General features: G+C 33.4%; 1 protein-coding gene across 10 annotated transcripts in view; it reads left to right on the top strand.

Annotated features, from left to right (window-relative positions):
* ATRNL1 (attractin like 1) overlaps positions 1 to 20,678 on the top strand; it is a 495,684-nt gene that overhangs the window by 269,547 nt on the left and 205,459 nt on the right. For 8 of the 10 annotated variants that reach the window (XM_013174611.3, XM_013174609.3, XM_013174610.3 and 5 more), the window contains exon 26: positions 5,272 to 5,350. The exons of the other annotated variants lie outside the window; for them this stretch is intronic. In XM_013174611.3, coding sequence (XP_013030065.3) covers positions 5,272 to 5,350 — 79 coding nt within the window. The remainder of the gene's footprint in view (positions 1 to 5,271; positions 5,351 to 20,678) is intronic. 10 annotated transcript variants of the gene reach the window in all.

The raw sequence follows: 20,678 nt of genomic DNA, 5'->3' as shown, positions 1-20,678 counted from the left end.
CTTAAATAAGATCTTTTTTTTCATGGATTATTTAATACATTTTTGGACATTTTCATTTCTCTTTTACATGTGAAATAAAAAGAGAATGAGAAAAGAAATAGTGAAGGATAGAACATTTTCTTTTGTTCTGTTTACTTTCCATTTATAACATTGGTTCTTGAAATATTTATATATAACTAATGAAATAGTTCCTTTTACATCACTGTAAAAGTGAGTAAATTATTTTCCCCTATATTTATCCCAGTGATTTGAGTTTGTTTAAAAATGATCTACAGGTTTCATTTTAATTTGCAGATACCAAGCAGCAACACATCCACTAATACCCTTTACAGTCTGTACTAGTGATTAATCTTATTTTTTTGGTCTACCTCCTAATCACACAGAAAAGTATTTCTCAGTTACAGAAAACACTGCCATCTCAGTCCTCAGCTAGGCCTCTAGGCTAAATATGTCTAAGTATGATGTCTTTTACTTTGTACATTTAATATGTATGTTGCTAAAATGGTTGTGCAGGCAGTAATTATTCCTTGCTTTTTTCCTTTTCTGTGTTCTAATAAGTCTCTCCAGGAAGATGCTGTGTAGCCTAGACTGTGCTGCTAGACCTTGTTATTCTATTGCAGCCCTTCCTTGGCCCCTTTCCTCTACGTGTCAGACATGAACTACTTATCTTCAGGGCTTCCTCTTCAGTTTGTCCATTCTTTAATTGTTTATTTTCTCCTACTTAACACTGAGATGATAACTCCCAATCACCCTGTAAGCCATGGTGATGGACTGTTCATTTTCAAACTTGCATTTTCAGTGTTGCATGTGGTTTGAACAGGCGAATGAGTGAAGCTATGTCATTACCTTCCTGCTGATCATTTCTTTGATCTAGACACTACAAAATCCTGATAACACTTGGGCCGCTATAGTTTTGAGTGTGTCTTACCATAATAATTGTCTTATTGTGTAGATTTACATTCATAAGTGCATATTCATTCCATCTGTACTCTGGATCAACATTTCATAACCCATCTGCATTGCAAAGTCATGTGTATTTATTCTTTTTCAGTATATGTGACATTATGTACAATTATAATACAGAAAATAAATCACAATAATGCCTGAGTTTAATTCAAATTGTTCTCTTCCAGCCTGTGTTTCTTACTAAGTATTTCCATGCTAGATGAATGAAAGCCTTAGTATTTTCTCCCTATGGAAATTTATACATGCTGTAGACTAGTCACCTCTTGATCTTTTTAAAAATTGAAATGATTGAGCTTGTTAAAGCACTGTCAGTAAAAGATTTTCTTAATATTTTATTATATTGATTGATTGGTTACTGTTTCTATTCTTTCCACATTGTCAACCTCCTTCAAAAAACATGGACAGAAGAAGTTCTGTAGGCAGAATTTCAATAACAAGTCTCATAGTATCTGTTTTGGCAACACCAAAATAGTGATAAATTTATCTCCTAAGTGCTGCTTATTACTGTTCACCTGGTTGTTTTAACCCTATAAGTTTCAGCATCCCAGCAGCAATTCATGCCATGGATTTATGTACTGACATCCCAGTGTTTTCTGCCTTGTTCTTTATTCCTTTTCTAATCTCTCCTAGCATCCTATTTGCTGTTTTAACTGCTACAAAACATTCAATTGATATATTCAAAGAGCTATCTGCAATGACTTAAAGACTATTTTCTTGAATGGTAATTGCTAATTTAGACCTATCGTTGTTTATCTGTAGATAGAGTTTTTTTAATTATTATTATTTATTTTTATTATTTATTTATTTATGTTGTGCACATTGCCCTTAGTTCATTGTCACTGAATTTCATTCTCTTATTTAACTGCCAAGTCATTCAATATTGAGATTCTTTGTAGTCAGCTTTAATTTTTATTTATTGCTCTACATAAAACAAGACTGTTACCTCCCCACTGCCTAAATACAGATTAGTTTGACAAAACTTATTTTCCATATCTGTCTTCTCTTATTAACACGAATTTTGAGTCTTTCTTCTGATTTATAGTGAGAAAAAAATGATTATTTGTATAGAAAACAGAGAAAAAGTCAAATACTTCATGTTTACTTGCCAGGAAAAGATGGCACACAAGTGAAAACATTGGATATTATCACTACTGTAATTTCCAGATTATTTATTATTATTTTATGTGTGTTTTTAAAACACTTGTTTCTGATTTTGCACATAACACAAAAGATGTTTTGACTGATGACAGGAAACTTAGATGTGTGACCCAGCCCCATTGACATACAGATTAAAGAAGGAATTTGGATGAACTTTTAAGTGAGATCACTCAAGTTTTTTTTTATTATTATTATTTATTTATTTTTTAATTATTTTTTTTTCCCTAGATTAAGAGAATTGTTCAAAAAATAGTAAAAGCAAAAGACAGGATTTTCTTGGGAAAGGGATTCAGTTCCTGGCTACAATGAAAAAGACGCAAAGTGCAAGGATCTCTTAGTTTCTTGTGTCCAGCTCTCTTGAGTTCATCATCTTTTTCGAATTCCACAAGATTTGAGTTCATCATCCTAAATAGAGTTGCTGATGTTTTCCTTATTTATTTTTGAAAGGGGTATAGAGGAGATGGTTAAGATGGCTTACCCTTGTACAGCATGCTAATTTATATCAGTACGTCAGTACTCCAGTGTTATCTTGCTTTTAAGCATCTGTGGCAGTTACTAGATAGATTGTGTGGTATATGGAAGGGAAAACTTTCCTGGGAAAGATTATTTTTAAGCAGTTATTTGTCTAAAAAAAAAAATGGAAAAGAGTTGCTGCAAAGGTAGTTTATTCTGCAGGACAGTGGGGTTTCTTTGTTCTGCTTTTCCCTGGACACTAAGTAAAAATTCATAGTCAACTTGTGATTGCTTTCAAAGAAGACTAGAGAAGGGCAGACAGCCAAAGATAAATTTTAGAAAGTGAAAGAAGTGAAATCAGAGTGCACAAACTGAAGTAATACATTAAACAAAATGGTCAATGTTCTCTGATGGTTACTTTCTGTCATAACATAGTGTGTGCTACTCAGATAATTTGTCGTAAAATCTCTTAAGAGGAACTCTTTTAGTAAGAAATACTGTGTTACCAAGATGGTGCATAAATTAAAATGTTCTTACTGCATTAGTTCCTGCCAGTGAAGACCCATGTAGAAAGATGATTTACACTGAGTTTCATTAAAGAGTAAGGTTGAAATTTCTCTTCAGAATTCTCTAAGGTTCTTGAACCAGCACTTGCCCTCTCACGTCTTTTTATTATAGATCGCTAACTCTTCCACAATTTCCTGTTCAGAGGATGATTTTTAGATATGCTGAACTGTTCTGATCTATTGATCAAAACCAATCAAAATTCCAACTACCTTTGTTTTTTAGAAAATCTGTGCCAAGAACCAATAAAAGCACACCACCATATTTAAGATGGTACTACAAGGAGAGAGGCAGAATATATCTTCCTTTTCCATAAAAATCCCTAGGTCCCAAAGTGCATTAAAAAACTGCTAAAGGAAATGCTGGTGGTTGACATTGGCTTTTAAGAGGAAAGTCAAACTTTACATTTAGAAACAGATCCTTTAACCATTTTTTCCTTTCAGGTTCAGAACTATCAGCCTTCTTGGAACTAAACAGACAGAATTAAGTCTTCTACATAAAAACAAAAACACAAAAAAACACTCTGTTAATTTTAATTATATAATTGATCATTTTATGTCTAAATCACTTAATATGTATGGTACTTTCCTCTTTCAAACCTAGCCTTACTCTGACATCCTTTCTCAAGGGTGTTCAAAGAAATTGATAAAAAGAATTTAGAAGCTGGCAGTGAAAAGAGTTTTAAGTGAATAATATGTTGATAGAAAGCTGTATTGATTTGCATTACTTTAACGTCAAGGTGAGCTTGTGTTATGGAAACTGAGTTTTGAACATAGTTGGAGCAAAAGTATTCTTTATTGTGAAATACTCAGCGGTACAGCTGATTCTTGGTTGCTTGCAGACCGAGGAATGATTGAGTGCTTTCATTCCATTACCTTAATGGAGACATTATACTACAGTTGCCATAAACTGTTTTCTAATAGTCTTAATATCATGGAGAAATATTGAATGACACGAGCTGTTCCTCCTGGAGATGCATTTTGAGGTCATAATTTTAATTCTGTTTACAACATGATGTAGGGAAATATTGGTGTTCCTGTGTGGATAATAATTGTGTTTTGCACTCATGCACAGTACTCCATTGAAGTGTACTGCTTCAGAGAATTCTTGGTATTTTCCATATTAGTTAAAAAAAAATACATTTTGAAGCTTTTTGGAAAAAATATTTATGACTAGAATATTTAAACATTTACATGCTTGTATTGATTGGAAACACAGTAGATATGCTCACATGACTGAAAGTTCTTCACACAGCTTGAAAATCCAGATATTTTCATATTTTGATGATCTAAATCAGTTGAAAGATGTGCTGTTTACCTTAGGTGTCAAATTTAGAAGCCTTTTTTCAGTATCCAGAAATTCATTAACGGTTGAGAGTCCAATGATCTTTCTGTGAAAATCCTTTATGGATTAAATGTTACAAATACAATATTATTGGAGCAAGAGAGAAAGCATATGCTCTCATTGTGAACTGCAGAAGTTTAATAGTTTAATCTTTTTTATCTTTAAATTATTTTCTTTTTTTTTTTTTTTTTGTCTGTTGTATCTTCAGGGCTGTAAAGCAGTTGTGTTCCTTAGGATGTTTTCCCTGAGGTTCTCACTATAGAAATTATAAAAATACTCGATTTGATTAAAGAGACCTATTGTCATCTGCAGACCTGGTTCCTCAAAACAATCATATTCATTGCCTAGTTACAATTCCTTTATCCCAGGAAATTATTCAGAATTTACATACCAAGAGAGAAGTATAATTTTTTTTTTTATCAATTTTTGCTATATTTCACCCTTTTTCCATCTGGTGACCTTGAAACTTGCAGCAAGAGACTGTTATGGGTATGTGGACTGTTGTTGAATGTTGTAATGGAGCTTAACCCACACTAATGGAGACAATAATAGCACTTCAAGAAGTTAACTGCAGTATCATATGCGCGCATCCTCTTTTAACTTTGAACCTGGATGGTTGACAGTTGTTTTTCATCCTGGTATAGTTCAGTTTTCCTCTATTTTTGTATTTTTTTTCCATGCTTAAATGTATTTTCATTACCATTGATACCCTAAGATTTTAAGCTTTTTCAGACAATTATGTTACAACTACTTTTTTTTAATACATATTTTTTTTTGTAATTGCAGTTGTTTCTTATCCTTACTGCTGGTAGCTGCCGTCGTTTGGAAAATCAAACAAACCTGTTGGGCTTCTCGACGGAGAGAGGTATTAATAATTTAAGATTATTGTGGTAGCATAACTTCCAGAATTTATTGAGAGCTTTGATGAAGAATCCCACTTCCACTTTCCCCACTCTCCCCTGTATACACAATTTAAATATCCCTCAACATTCTACTGACTCCCCCCACCCTCACCCCTGGACTTTTTATGTTGAAGAAGAAGAAAACATTGCTTTAAATTACAGAAATTGCAGAACTAGATTGTAGAAAGCTATTATTATTATTATTATTATTTATATATACCAGAATATACTCTCAGTCTCAAAATGCTGCATTGATAAGTTGATTGAACACGGGATTGTAGTGTAGTATCTCAAACTTTCCCAGGAGGTTATTTGGTGCTGTTACTTTGCTGTGTCATTATCAAAAGTTATTGAAATGTATAGTAGGAGAAAACTCTCTTTGCAAAGACTTTATACTTTTTTTTTTTTTTTTTTAATTGAAAGCAAAATTCTAGTTCTATTGACATCAATAGTTTTGTCATTAAAACCATGGCACAATTAAACCTCTTCAATGAATATTCATACATAAACCATATTATTTTATAGTGTGTATAGTTATAGAAGGGTTGGAAAATTTGGCCCAAATATTTGTTCTTATCTGTTTAAAAAATGATTAGACTTAGATGAGATTAAATTTAAGTTATGTATATTGCTACGTGTATATGGCAAGCTAACATATACTTGTCCTAATTAATTTTATTCTCATAAAAAAAAATTGATATTTTTAGACACATATTTTCCTTTGAAGCTTCTGATCTTGATAATTTTTGGAAAGAATACTTGCTTAGTAGTAGTATAACCTGAATAAATAAATAAATAAAAGCTGAGTCTTTCTCTAATGAATAAATGTTTCTTAGTATACTGGCACTAGGAATGTTTAAATAACTTTTTTTTTTTTTTAACTGTAGATCTACAGTGAATTTATATATGGTTTAAAAGTACCAGATAACTAGCACTTACCATTTTCCTTCACTGAAATTATAGTGCACTAGTGCCTGTCTTAGCTTTAAACTGGTGCTACAAAGAAAGACATAGGTTATAGTAGTTATTATTATTTTTTTTTTTTCCCAGATTAATAATATAAAGCATGTTCTACGTCTAAGGGCAAATGCTCATATATTTGTTGTTGTATAGATGAAAGTTACCTTAAACTACAGTATTCAATTCAATTTATTAATATTTCATTTGAGTTTGTCTCAGTACTTAATTCATTAATAGTCCTGTGCTACAATGTGTTGCAATGGAATGCAGCAATTCTTTGATATAATTTCTCATTATAATCAGGTTCTGTTATTGGCATGTTTAAGAATAAATATGAACATACGATTTTATAGATTAAGGGAGTCTACTCTTATTTCCATGGTTACTCTTCTAGATGTTTGGAAATTTGCATTTTTAATTTATTCTGTAGCCATCATCCTGTAAAGAACACACATCCTTGTGGATTTTTTTTTTAAATTCCAGGTTTTATTTTCCTGATATTATAAAAAGTATTTCTAAGACTTTATGAAAATTCATACAAGCTGACTAATAAATACATCATACGTGTAAATCAGTTTCTTTGGAAGAGCAAAATAGAAAGAAATACTTTGGAATTGGATTAAAACTCTCAGACGCCCATGCTTGAGTGCTGATCTTTATTTTTCCTCGAGTATAGCCAGAGAAACTTGGTTCTCTCTAATTCAGAAATGTTCCTTGTTTGATTTCAAAATTATTTGAGTAGGTATTTCTTCATATTTTAAATGAGATAAGAAAAAGTGCCTACAGATCGGTAGCATTATGTTCAAAAATGTTTAAGCAAACGGTCTGTATTTTCAATCCACTATAGCACATCAGCAGCAGTTCATGTCAGATAATAATTTTTTGATAACTCTCCATGTAGTGTTTTCCTTTAATCTAGATCAGCAGAAGTTTATGTAGGTAGGATTTCTTCTAAGGCTGTGGAATGAAGTGAGAATAAATTGTCTGAATAACACACAAGTAGAAGGCTACCTATTATTGAAAAGAATCCTGAAGTACCTACTTTTAAAACCCACTGTTCTAGGCTGATGAAGTTTTCTTCTATTTTAGTCCTTGAAAGACAGGAATGTTGATTCTTTAGATGTTTCCTTCAACATGGACACAAACTACAGTAAGACATTAAATATAGAAGAAACACAAACAAATATGGAAAAAGCTGTTAATAGCTGTTAATACCTATTCATCAAGAACTCCCCATTTATTGTTCACCTCAGTCTGCTTTCCCCTAGAGAAGTAGAATCTTATTATCCAGTTCTTTTAGTGATGAATTTTATCACGCAGTTGATGTAAACAAATACATATTCTTTTTAAGTTTTGCTAGACTTCTATGTTTAGTTGAAAATTCGTGTTGTGTTTTGCTTTCTGGCTTTAATGCTTGAGTAAACTTGGTCATTACTGATTCCAAACTGAATGTAGCATGGCATCAGTCCAATACAAAGCAAGAACAAGTTGTTCCCATTGTGTAGTGGGAATGTCTCAATTTTCTATGAATTTAGAATTTTTATCTCTAATTTCTTTCCTAATTTGTTGCCCATTGAGTGAAGATTTACATTCTGCTGCTCAGAGTACTGACAAAATCTTAGTGAGCAGTTCATTTGAATTTAGTCTCTGTTACATGTATGACATTACTATATGTATATGAAAAAAATTAAAATTGTTTTCCAAAGAATTGATGTTTGTTAACACTGAATTTAACTTCCCTTTTCCCACATCTATTTTTCTTTCCATTTAATTAGTTGAGATCATTTTTCCATAAGCCATGTACTTGAGGTTTTTTTCATTCATAATAAAATTTTGCTTCTCAGCTTTTTCCTGCTTAAATTGCCACCTCGTAAGATGTACTTTATCTTTTGAACATCTAAATTTATACTTTAACTCCTGGCTGAGTTTCTGTTCTTCGTTCCTGCCTTCTGAAAGAGTAAGAAAGAACAGACAGACTCTCTATCTCACCTTCTACCATCAAAGTTATTCACCTTGTGCATTGAAAGAAAATGGGAAGTATCATTCTTTTATTTCATGGTTCTAAAAAGATCAATGAAACATTGCAGAAGAACATGAACAACCTCCTGCCTGGCATCCCTTGACACCTTCCTCTACCCATCCCTCCCATGGATCAATGACATTTTAAAAATGTTTTTAAGAAAGGACAGTGTTTTTAAGAAGTGGGATAGTGAAATATTGCTCATCCGAGAGACCTTGATCCTTGGAAGGAACAGCACAAAATTTTATAAACTGATTTTCCAAGCACTTTTGTTATGGCACTATCTTTCTTAAGAAACAAACCAGAGGAAATGGGAACAATCTTATGGGTACCAAACTCAAGTTCCTACTTACAAAGCAGGATAACATTTGTGGGCAAGCCTGGAAATTCACATAGAAGTAGACAGAAGGTGAGAAATATTTGTCAAATAAATTGAAGGAGTCCCTAAGTATTTCAAGTTCAGGAGCAGCAAAGTATTTTTAGAACAGTCTAAACTAATTGCATAAAAAGATAAGATATATATTCTAGGTTTTAATTGCTCATCCTTCTTTTTCTTCCAAAGACTCACAAATCTTTCTAGCAGTACCTTTTTTTTTTTTTTTTCTCTGTGAAATTGCCCTTGTTAGTTCAGTGGATGAAAAAGTGAGACCTGTCATTTTCTTCCCAAAAGATTTGTTAGGCCTCTTGCATTCTATACCCAGGAGCCCATCTGTGAAGTTTCAATCTGACCCTCTTTTCCTTCTTTAAACACACACACACAGACACACAAAAGATATATCGCCCAGATTTACTAAATAAGAAAACTGAAGATAATGTTATTTGTTGTCTCTGCATCTTTCATATTTAAAGTGTTTGTTCAGTCTTCTACTGAGAATCGTTGCAGGAGAATCTGTTTATAGAACATTATACAGAAAAGCTTGACATGTGCCTGCCAGTTTTCATAATGTCTCAAAGGTTTTGTCCCTTGAACTACTTTTGACTGAAAGGCACCACACTACAGATGAAATTTGCATCCAAAGCAATTTCTCATTAACAACACATCAAGGTTTTCTTTTTGCTCGCAGAAAAACTACACTGAGGTCACTAACAGAGCTCATACAGATGGGTTTGTAAGCCTCACATCATCTAGCTGTGGTACTATAGCAAATATTTGTCCTTCATAAGGTAAAGCAGCTGCTGCTAAGATAGACCATAAACTGTACATTCAGCCAGATGTTTTAAAGATTTGTTGTCATTAATCCAGAAGCATGCAATCACTGATAAACATACAGATGTCCTCTTCTCTTCCCTCCTCCCCAACAAAGACAAAATACATTTGTAGGCCAGTGTGTGCTATTTGTGTATATTAGATCAGACAATTACTTAAAATGCAGTCTTATATTTTTTCTTATGAAAAACTTTTTTTACATATTACTATAATTACATAACAGAAAATTCTTATATATCTTAAAAATAAGACTTGGAATCTTATTTTCTTGTGTAATACACTGTAAGTCTCTTGAGAAATGAGGAAGTAATGCACGATTGCACATTTATGTAAAAATGTTTGAAAGCATGGTATTATATGTGTAAAATGCTTGCCTAACTTTAAAGGTTAATATCATTCCTTTATTAGAATTTTCATATTTATATATAGCATTTCATTATACAGTCAGCTGTGCACCATTTGCCTGTCTGAAAGAATAGCATGTACAAGCATAAAAACATGGAATTATACAGAATACTTGCTTTATACAGTGTGTGGGTGCCACACAACTTATTGCTTCATTTTATTGAATAAGCTTATGTTTGTTTAAAAAAAAAAAAGACCTCTCTAGCCTTAATTTTAATATCAAGGTAGTTTTATTCTCTTGAATATTCAAAGATCCTTAAAAACACACAAATGAAGCTGAAATAGACTGCTTCTTAATAACAGTAACAATTCATGTAACAGCTCTATGCTCATTTCTATGGTAACCCTAATAAGAACAGGAAAGTTCAGTTATGTCAGTAGTACTAATGAATGTAGACAATATGTGAATTCCAGCTAGAACTGTTTTACTTTATATTGTAAGGTCACTTGCATTTTTAAAGTATTTCTTTTATTAAGTGCAATAATGGCTTTTGGTGTATTTAATATTTCTTATGAAGTGGAATATGTTTAGTTTAGGAATATTAATACACATAGAACACGGTGTATTCTTGAACATGAAGCAAAGGAGCAAAAGGAATACTTTGGTTCATCTATATGTTTTAAGGTGGGTAAGGGACCACCAAAGACAGGTGGTCCTATAAAGAAAATGAGAAAATATTCTTATATATAATTAAAGTATCCCGATGTGTAATTTTATTCATGCATGTAGGTGTCTACAGGTTTTATATACTTTGTGTTTCAAAGTTAACCTCACAGATCACTTTTCTTTTTTGGTAGCTTCTTGTCTGCTGCTTAGCAAATATCTTACACATCTATATGTACTTAGTCATAGACTGTGAGTAATCCTTCTGAAGTCAAAGGAGCTATTCATAGGACTAGAATCTCAATTTGTTATATTGCTCAAGCTCTTCTGAAATCAAGAGCTATGACTGCTTATTTCAACTGAGGTTGTAGTTTTATTGAGGACAACTGGGACATTTATTTTAGGTTGACTTTTTCTGCATCCTTTCCAACCTAAAATTTAGGTTCCTCTCTGAATGAACCTTTCAAGTGATATGCCTAGTTAGCTGGCAGTAGCTCTTGCCTCAGGACTCACTCTGCAATCACTTCTGAAAGAGGCAAAAACAGCTCATCCCACCCATTTTTTGTAGTGTTCATCTTTACACTGTGATTTAGCTGTGGGAGACTTGACTATATAAAGGATCCAGTGAGTCAAATTGCCTTTATTTAGTGAGAGTTAATCTTTAATTTTGTAAAATTGAGGTTGTAATTATAATACTGTCACTTAATAAAAATAAGTGATTATTACCTGATTAATTCCGATAATAGCTCTGCTCAAATCATGTTTATTCGCTAGATAGAAAAATGTGAAATGGTACAAGTGGCAGACTCACTAATCTATTGGAAAGGCTTATTTGGGGGTGAGCTACACAAAGTTGATCTAACATAGATATCTCAATAAAATACATAGTTCTAGGAGGTGTCTGTGAACAACTATCATATAAGACTAGGGGCTGAGATTGAAGGACTCATCTCAGTTGTTGAAGTTTATGTATCTTCTGCCAAAGACATCCATCCCAGGAAGTAATTGTAGGTGTCTTGTGTTGATTCTGTTTTTGAATTGTGGTCTTCGGGGTGAATTCACCATGACCTGACTGCAGAGAATTGACTGGTTTTGTTTGGACCCGCCATGGTTATGATGTTCTGTTTCCCTTGTACTTCGAAGGCATGGCACATGAGGGCACAGGTCTGTTGGAATAGTGTTAGAGTGTTATATAGACTGGAGGAAATGAACTATACTAGCAAAATTACCACTTTGGTCTTGGGGAATCAGCAGATTTGCTCCAAAAGAGAGCTCGAGTATATTCCAATACACATGCAGTCTGGACAACCAACGACCCAGATATCAAAAGTGCTACATGACTCAACAACAGAAACACCTCTAAATGCTGCAAAGCATAAACTATACAGGTGTTTTGATTATATCTAGATATGACCAGGAAAAGAAACTTGTTGTTCTTAATACATAATAACCAAAGTTCCTTTTCACGTTTGCATAGTGTAGTTAGCCTGAAGGATCCCAAGAGGGAATAACTGAAATAAATTAACTTCATTATGTATAATTCCTGGGTGCGTGTATAGAAGAAAGTTTGGATATAGTTATTAGTGATGATAGCAGTACTTTAAAATGAATAGTTGAGGTATTCACTAGAGCCTATTATCAAAATTCAAATTTCTAAGGATTAGAATAAAATGCTACTGGAGATAACATTACCTGAAAAATATAGCTATATATTTATATATATATTATAATGGACTATATTAATTCCTGCTATCTGTCACAGACCTGGTTAAATCTTATCAGTGATGAGGTTAAGCTTTCAAGTTAACAGGAAGTAAAAATTAAAATTATTGAAGAGAAAGAGGGACCTGAACAAAATGAAAAAGACTGCCTGAGGCAACCAGCCACTTGGCAGAGCCTAAGGAGCTGTTAAGCTGTATGGTCTGAGAGGTTTCCATGGGACTAGTTGTAAACATAAGAGCATTAGGAGACTTTTCAGTAAACTACCTGTCAGCAAAAAGAAGCGGGCAGTGAGAAAGGCAGTCTGCAGTAAGGCCCTGGGAAGAAGCCAGAGAGCTTCATTTGAATTTTTGAGAAGAAAAGTCATCTAGAGTTGTTTCCACAGTGTTAAAGGAAATGGGATGGTACATATGTTCTTTGTAAATAAAGAGGATTGCACCAAATAGATGACTCATTATTGTCTCCTAACAAAAACAAAAGAGCAGGTGTTGAATGTTGGCCCAAAGTTGGGAGACCGTTCTTTACATTTATATTTCCTCTGTGTTTGTAGTATCATGCTTATTTTTTCTCCCTATTAAAACACAAACAAAGCCCTGTAAGAAATAGGTGGATTTAGGAGCAAACAACAAAAACAAAACTTGGAAGAACTCTGCTGTGAAGGGAGAGTGAAAAGGTTTGTAATGGCAATCCGAGGGAAGTGCAAATGCAGTTTTAGTTCCTCTTCAACTTTTGTCAGAGCGGGAGCTATTTTGGTGGCACTGATTGGGCATCTTTGGCTCAGGTGACTCACCAATGATATGGGATGCATGAAGGAAACAGAAGTCAGGATTGCTTTTCCTCCAAGAGCAGGGAGGCAACTCAATGTCCAAGCCAATGAGAGATGTATAGTTCCTATCTCTCTCCCACTGCACCTCCTTTTTACCTAAAGTTCTGTTTACTTACAGTTGAATATTAATCTTTATAAAAATATATATGTTAATTCATGGTAACAATACTTCTGATTGCTCGTAATGTCTGAAATGTTTGTTAGCTGGTCTGTAGTAGACAGCTGATGTCAGTATTACTGGTGTTCTTTCACAAAGTATATCTGCTTAAACAAACTTCCAACTGCTCTTTGTAAATATATCAAATATGTAATTTTTTTCAGAGTTGAGTTTTAGATACATTTCTGTACGTGTGCAATTGAATAGTAGTAAAGAGGGATTAATATTATGTCTCACTCTATTCCAAAATATTTGCATTTCACTTTAGTCAGCATGGGTAGTACATGCCTTCTAAAATAACTGTATTGTCCTTTGTCTTTCTTACACTTATTACTGATAATATACACAATTCTTATTTCTCTCTTTAGTGTCTTCAAAACATTTTTTTAAGGTTTCTTCTATGTTGATAGCTTCATGTTAAGGTCTGAGCTTTATTATATTTCAGTGCAAAGGGATTGCAATGATCAATGGAACTGGAAATTTGTTGTTAACTTCACCAGCTTACTTTTTCAGTGCCTGTGCTTTAATCTCTCATTAGAATCTCATCATGGCTGTGAATGTCAATATGGTTGCTATCACAAACTCTATGGGTAGCTTCTGTGCTTTTTGTAGACATTTATACATACAACATTCCTTGGTGTCGTTGCTCTGAGCAAACCGTGGCTGTACAGTCTATCTGGGCACGTTCTAGGCTTCTCTCCTTACTCTGGGAAGAAGGGGAAAAAAAAGTAGGTACATGGTGACAAAATCAACATATATATCCATATTTCTTTAGCAACCTCTTAATACAGACACTGGAATCTTAGGCTGAAAAGAAATGTCTTTAGGACAAACCATGAGTGTACAATACAATCTACAAAAATGTAGTTATTCTTTCTCAAGGCTATAATAATATGATGTCTATCCTTCCTGGAGCTATAGTTTTTATTACTCCAAAAGTTTGCAAACAATAGTTGAGAGTTAATGTAACCTCATATAAACTAAGCTCATTATATTTAATTTCAACAGATAATAATTAACATACAACCTTTGGCTTTCCTTTCATCTTCCAAGTATTGACAGAAGTCACGCAAAAACATACTATGTGTGGAAAGAATGCTTTGAAATGCAAAATTTAATTAAAATTAATGTAATGTTATTTTAGGACAGTTGTATAGTAGCAAAAGTTCTATAGGGAATATGAATATTTGAACGGATCATTATTTTTATCCATGCTGTTCAATTTATGCACAAGTTATTTCTGGAAAACAGAATACAATTTGATTTTTTGGTTGGAATTTATTGGATTGAATGCAGTATTACAGGCAGTTAAATTGTAACATCAGTAAATTACTCTAGACTGCTTTACCAATCAATTAAACCACATGCAATTAACAAAAATGAAACTACAATAAACCCTGTGGGTTGAACTTTTTTGGCTTTCTGTGCTCCAAATACATTTTGACTCGCAGTTAATTAGATTTATCATATCTAAATAGCTGTAGTTTTAGTCGTTTATATTTGTACAGCCACAGTCAGAAATACTCTTGGAGGAGGCAGGCAGAGAGGCATGTCCCACTCAGAATTTTGGGTTTGGAAGACTCATGGTTTTTTTACTGGTCTTAGAGATGCCCTTGTGCAAATTGCTTCACTGCCTAGGCCATCAGTTTCCCCATCTGTTCAGGTCTTCTTCATATGTTTTTCTTTACAGACACTGTTGCTATTATTTGGGGAACCTATTCTCATGACCGTTTTGCTTTATTCTCCAATAATCCTATTTGTGCCTAAGCAATTTATTTAGGCATTGGTCCATTTAGGCAGGAAAAGTAAGTGAACTGGACACTGAACTGACTTCTTAATTGTTGTTTAGGTACATTGCTACTAATCAGAGATACAAACATGTTGTGAAGTACAGTCTGTTAGTTTAAGGTGTTATATTTATCACATATTGCAATGTATGATAAAATACTTTATGAAAATATGAAGTATCTCATGTTTCATAATCAGCTTAACTAAAACCAATCACCCATTTCTTATGGCTTTATGCTTTCTGAGTATGGTAATGATGTACAATACTGATTATACTTTTTACCTACCACAGTCATTTATGCCCTTGCAAAGTTAAGTCAAAATATTTTCAGAATACAGTGGGAGCACATTACAAAAAATGCTCTGCCAAGGTATGTGACCTAAAAGTATCAGACACACCACATTTTGGCTTAACGGTATCTGTTAGCAATATTCCTGAACTTGTCCTCTTTCCTATTCAGATGGAAAGGAAGTCTGCACTGTTAATGTTGTTAATGACTAAATCAACCATGTGTGAAATGTTCAAATTTCACCTCTGGTTAGAGCATCCTGTATATTGTAGGTTCGTGGAAAACAATGAGCATAAATCATTTCTGTAGAAAGGGAGGAAAATAGAAGCCAGAGAATTATGGACAGTAAATTTCCAGAAACATCCTTGAACAAAACCTGAACTGTTTGTAAGCACCCATAAAGGTGAAGGGAAAGAAAAAAAAAAAAAAAGATTAAAAGTCTGGATTTTTTTTTTTCAGGAACAAACTCACATTAAAAAAAAAAAAGGGAAAAAAAGTTTTTCATCTAAGGTAGGCCTTGCTAGGTCCTTTTGAGAGGAGGGGAAAGCATCTCAGGTTTGTAGAGTCAGGCATCATAAACAATTTTACAAGGCTATCACATGATAGCTGTGGAGTGGGTGCAAAACTGGTCAGAAAAGCATACTTAGATATCCATTGTCAGTAAAACAAGTCATTAACTACAGGTTAATCTCAGAGATTTGTCCTAGCTCTAGAACTTGTCAGTGTTTTTATTTACGACCTGAGTTAAGCAATTAGAGATTATATCTGTTAAATTTGTAGATGCTAGAAGGTAGGTCACAAGAGTGCTGTAGGCAGGATTAGTTCAAAATAATTTAAGAATTAGCGAGAATATCTGTACCAGTGGATGCAAGCTTTTTTATCCGGTAGAAGCAATCATCTTTGTGAGGAAAAAGCTGACTGTGCTACAGTTCTTCAGAACTGATCAGTGGCTTAGAAAGGTTCACAAGCTGAATGTGAGGCAACAGCAACCCAGTTGCAAAAAAAAAATAAAAAAATAAAAAAAAAAAAGTATATCTCCTGAGTAGTATTGTGGCCTTAACTTGACCACCAAGTCCAGTTTTGACGTTCCACTTCAAACATGTTAGAAAGTATTTGGAAAAGTTCAAAGGATAACAACTGTCTGTCTGTAATTGCACAGTGTAAAAGAACAACATGGAGAGAAGTGGTAACAACCTTGAAGGTAGGGAATGGAATGATGCATTTGCCATATCTGTCATAGAGAGGACAAGAAGTGAAGTGCCTGTGTTGCAGCAATGAGCATTCAGGTGACACAATGCAAAAAAAAAAAAAAAAAAAAAAAAAAAAAAGGAAGGAAAAAGTTGCATTGATAAAGGTAGTGTAGCACTGGAATTGATTGTCTTGGAGATTCTGGAGACTCCGTAATTGATAAATTTTAAGAATAAGGTAGGACAGGAAGTAGGACAGGAATTATATGGCAGATATGTCTTTGGAGAGTGGTTCATGTCTCATGGGGTCTTTTTCAACAATATAATTTTATGATTAAAAAAATCACACTGCATATTGAAGTCAGGTAAAGGCATTTTTTACATAGCAGTGGTATTTTTACTTAGTGTGCTTACTATTCAGTGATATGAAATTACAGAAGCATATATCTAATTTCATAAACAATCTATGTTGCATTCATGTAAACTCAAGTTTATGGACTATTTTTGGATTTTATGTTTTGGTACTCAGCATGGCTAATCATCTCACAGGTCCTTGAAAGAGAACAACCATGAAACATTGAAAGTGACGGCAAGTGCTGTAATAATACCTGCACTTCCTCATTAAAGACTATTTTAAAATGTAAATGAATTTGTTGTTTATACTTTCATTGCAAAACTGTCTCAAATTATGATAAAGACAAATTACCCACAAGTTCACTTGTTTTTCCATTTCAAGTGGCAGCTTTATTTCTAATAAATCTCTTATGCATAAATGCAATCTTTGATGTTATTGATGTTGCATACCATGGTTAATACTTTCCAAATTTCAAATACTGGAAAATTAGCCTCAAAACTAGCCATGCCCCTTACATTTTACACTACTTAAGTTCATATCCACGATGTCCATCCAAGTGACTGATTGAACCACCTTGTGATGTATTAATTTTTTTTATCACTTTTACTATTGTTTGTTTAGGTTTTTTGATTTGAGCTGAACTAATTGAGCTGGACCTCACAACCCTTACATCATGTAATTTTACTGGTATCTGTGTACGAGTGGCAAGCAAAGCAAAGTAGCTTATTTGGGATTAAAATTGAAAACCCTGTACGGAGCAGAAATTGAGCAGGTTTATTGTTTGGTTGGTTGATTTTGTTTTTGTTTTGTTTTCACATACATCTTGTAATTATTCTGGTTTTGCTCCAGCTGAACCAGTTTCACCAGTCTTTACAATACATGTACACATTTTTTACAACAGCACTGCTCAGCACATGTATAGAATTCCTACCAAAGGTAGGAATTCCTACCAAAGGTAGGAATAAGCATCTTTGTGAGCCATTATGCTTGCATTCCTTTATCCTATGGCAGATGATTTATCTCTCTTGCAGATGGACAATATATTTCCACTGTTTTCAGAATGGCATCCTGTTTGATAACATGAAGCTAACATAATTTAAGCATATGTCCTTCCTTTATATAATTATTAATTTATGTATAACCTTTGGCTTTAATTGTATCATGAATCATTGATACAAATTACATAAAATTATAGGATTTGAGCAAAAATGCTTTGAAATACAAAATCTAATTAAAATGAATATTGCATTAATTTAGGACATTTATGCTGTTGAAATAAAATATAGTGTTTGGGACATCATCAGTGTTTGAATACATGATTAGTTTTTCCATGTTGTTTGTGCCTGAAAAGTGGTTAATGTGTTAGGTAGAAAATTTGGATCAAGTGTGGTGTGATGCAAACTAAATTATTGCTTTATTAAGTTGTGTTAAATTGTTTTAACAATTGAAATGCACACAAATAGTAAATGAATAAAATACATTTTTTATTTTTTTTGTATTTCTTACAAGGCCATTATTAATTAGAAATAATGTTATACCATAGAAGCTATTACCAAACACCTTTTTTGACAAAAGTACTTATCTACAGGCTGAAAATCTCACTTTTAGTGGAATTAAGCAGCTTCATTTAGATTAAGCTTTTTATGGAAGATGCAAATATAGATTTATAGTATAAAGAAATAAAGTGAATTAGTTATATTACTAGCAAAATACAAACCATTCTATGATCTCAGTAGTAAATAGTTTTTTTCTAGTGGTTGTTACAGTCAAAAATTTACTCTCAATCAGTATAAAGTTCTCATTCATCACTAAGACTTACAAAGAGTTTTTATCCCTCTATTTTGCTAGCATCTCACACAGGTCAGGCTGATGCTATAAATTTCAAAAGTTTCCACCATCTTTGGAAGATCTTTCTCTAATCCAAGTACTTTACAGGATGTTACAGAATGCTACCATTTTGAGCAGTCTTTAATTTTTCATTGCATCCCAATTGCTAAGCTCTGTAAGTGCCCATTTACTGCTCAGTCCTGCAGTATTCATACAGATATTCAGATATCTAATACAGATATTCATAGTTCATTGAATTTCTCGCTCCAAGAGCAAGGGAGGTATTGCTGATTTATTTTAATTCTTTTCCTATTCTTGTTTCTTTCCATGAGCTGCAGTATCTAGCAAAATACCGGCTTTGTTTTTCTCACCATATGGATAGCCTCAGGCTACCAGTTGTCCTGCAGCACTTTCATACTATTTTCTCAGCATCCTCCAGGTGAGAAGGTAGTGTAAGTGTTTACAACATGTTTCTCTGACCAGAAGTTCTGCTTCTTCTAGGCTTAGTCTCTTAATGGGACTTGGTCCTTTGTTAGCAGTTTGGGATGCAACTAATTTCAAAAGCAGTATTTACTGGACTGCTACCAACCAGTTGAAAAGCTTGGTTGAAACTGCAGTCTATCAAAGATAGGTCAATGGTACTTGTGATAAATCAGTTACATTTTATCCATTTCATATGAAAAACATTGTCTTGGTTCACATATTGATGCCCATGTGGAAACTTTTCCCTATTTTACTCAGGGCAGTTTTTTTTCCCCAGAGTTCATGTTAAGTGCTAGCTTTATCTATTGATCAGTGCCCTCATATTACTGTCATAACAAAATCAGATATAAAAAAAAGATTTTTCAATCTACAGGTAATCAGGCTTCTAAATGAAGAACTAGCTATATGGGATGAGGTAGGCTATATTATGGTGAGCAGAAAGTGTACATCATTCCCTAGTTTGCCATATAAATATGTGAAATCAGAAATCAGTAATGAACAAATAAGGAATATGCTCTTTAATGCTTCTTCTAGTTGTCTGAGGAGATAGACTAAAGTTCTGAATAGATAAAATTTCTCAAAGGGAAATCCCACATAAGCTGTTAACATATTTCCTATTGATTTAGTGGTGTTAAAATTCCCTTTTAAAATTATGTGGGTTACTATAATCTAGATAGTGTTATGCCCCACCACAATATTGTGTATAAACCTTCTAGGCTTTGAAGATTAGGATAGCGAACTGCTGCAATATGGTGAAATGCGCGTGGTGGCTTCAAATTGTAGCTGTTCTGTACCTACCTCTGCTATGCTTTCCATCAGGTGGTTGTGATCGCTTTGAAGAATCCCATACAGTTTGTAGTGTGCACCTTTTCCCAAGCTCTAATCTTATTTTAAAAAGGGAAAAAAAACATATTCTACTTTTTTTTTCAGGGCAAAAAGATATTTTTATCATCTTTTATTTACAAGTGACTTGGATTTTCACACCTCAAAGTGCTATAAAATCAGCTTTTGATCTTCATACTTTCTTAAAACAATTAATCTAGTAATTAAAGGAACAAAGGGAGAAGGTAAGACAGTAATATTGTTTATGAAAGACAGTGAATCAAATGATAACTAAATTAGAATAATGTTTTCGGTCAAAACAATTACTCTGTGACACTGCCCCCCATATTCACATAAAAGTTTGTCAAGTGGTGCTTTTGATAATAATGAACAATTTTCTGAATTTCTAGAGAGTTTCATTCACATTCTAGCTGTTAGGAATATTTAATACATCTCATTAATGTACTTGTAGAGTTTCTTCTTCAAGATAAATGTTTGTTGAATCCTAAGTGAAGGTGCCTTTGATGTTGAATGGCTGCCAGTTGTGATAACACCGAAGTAACTTGTGCAAATTCAAGTACAATCGTGTCTGGCAGCAGGTCATTGTTATGTGTGTGTGAGGCCAGCATACTTAGGTTCTA

This window comes from Anser cygnoides, chromosome 7 (assembly GCF_040182565.1).
Source record: "Anser cygnoides isolate HZ-2024a breed goose chromosome 7, Taihu_goose_T2T_genome, whole genome shotgun sequence".
NCBI lineage: Eukaryota > Metazoa > Chordata > Aves > Anseriformes > Anatidae > Anser > Anser cygnoides.
Note: the sequence above shows the minus strand (reverse complement) of the source record. Positions and strands in the feature narration are given on the sequence as shown.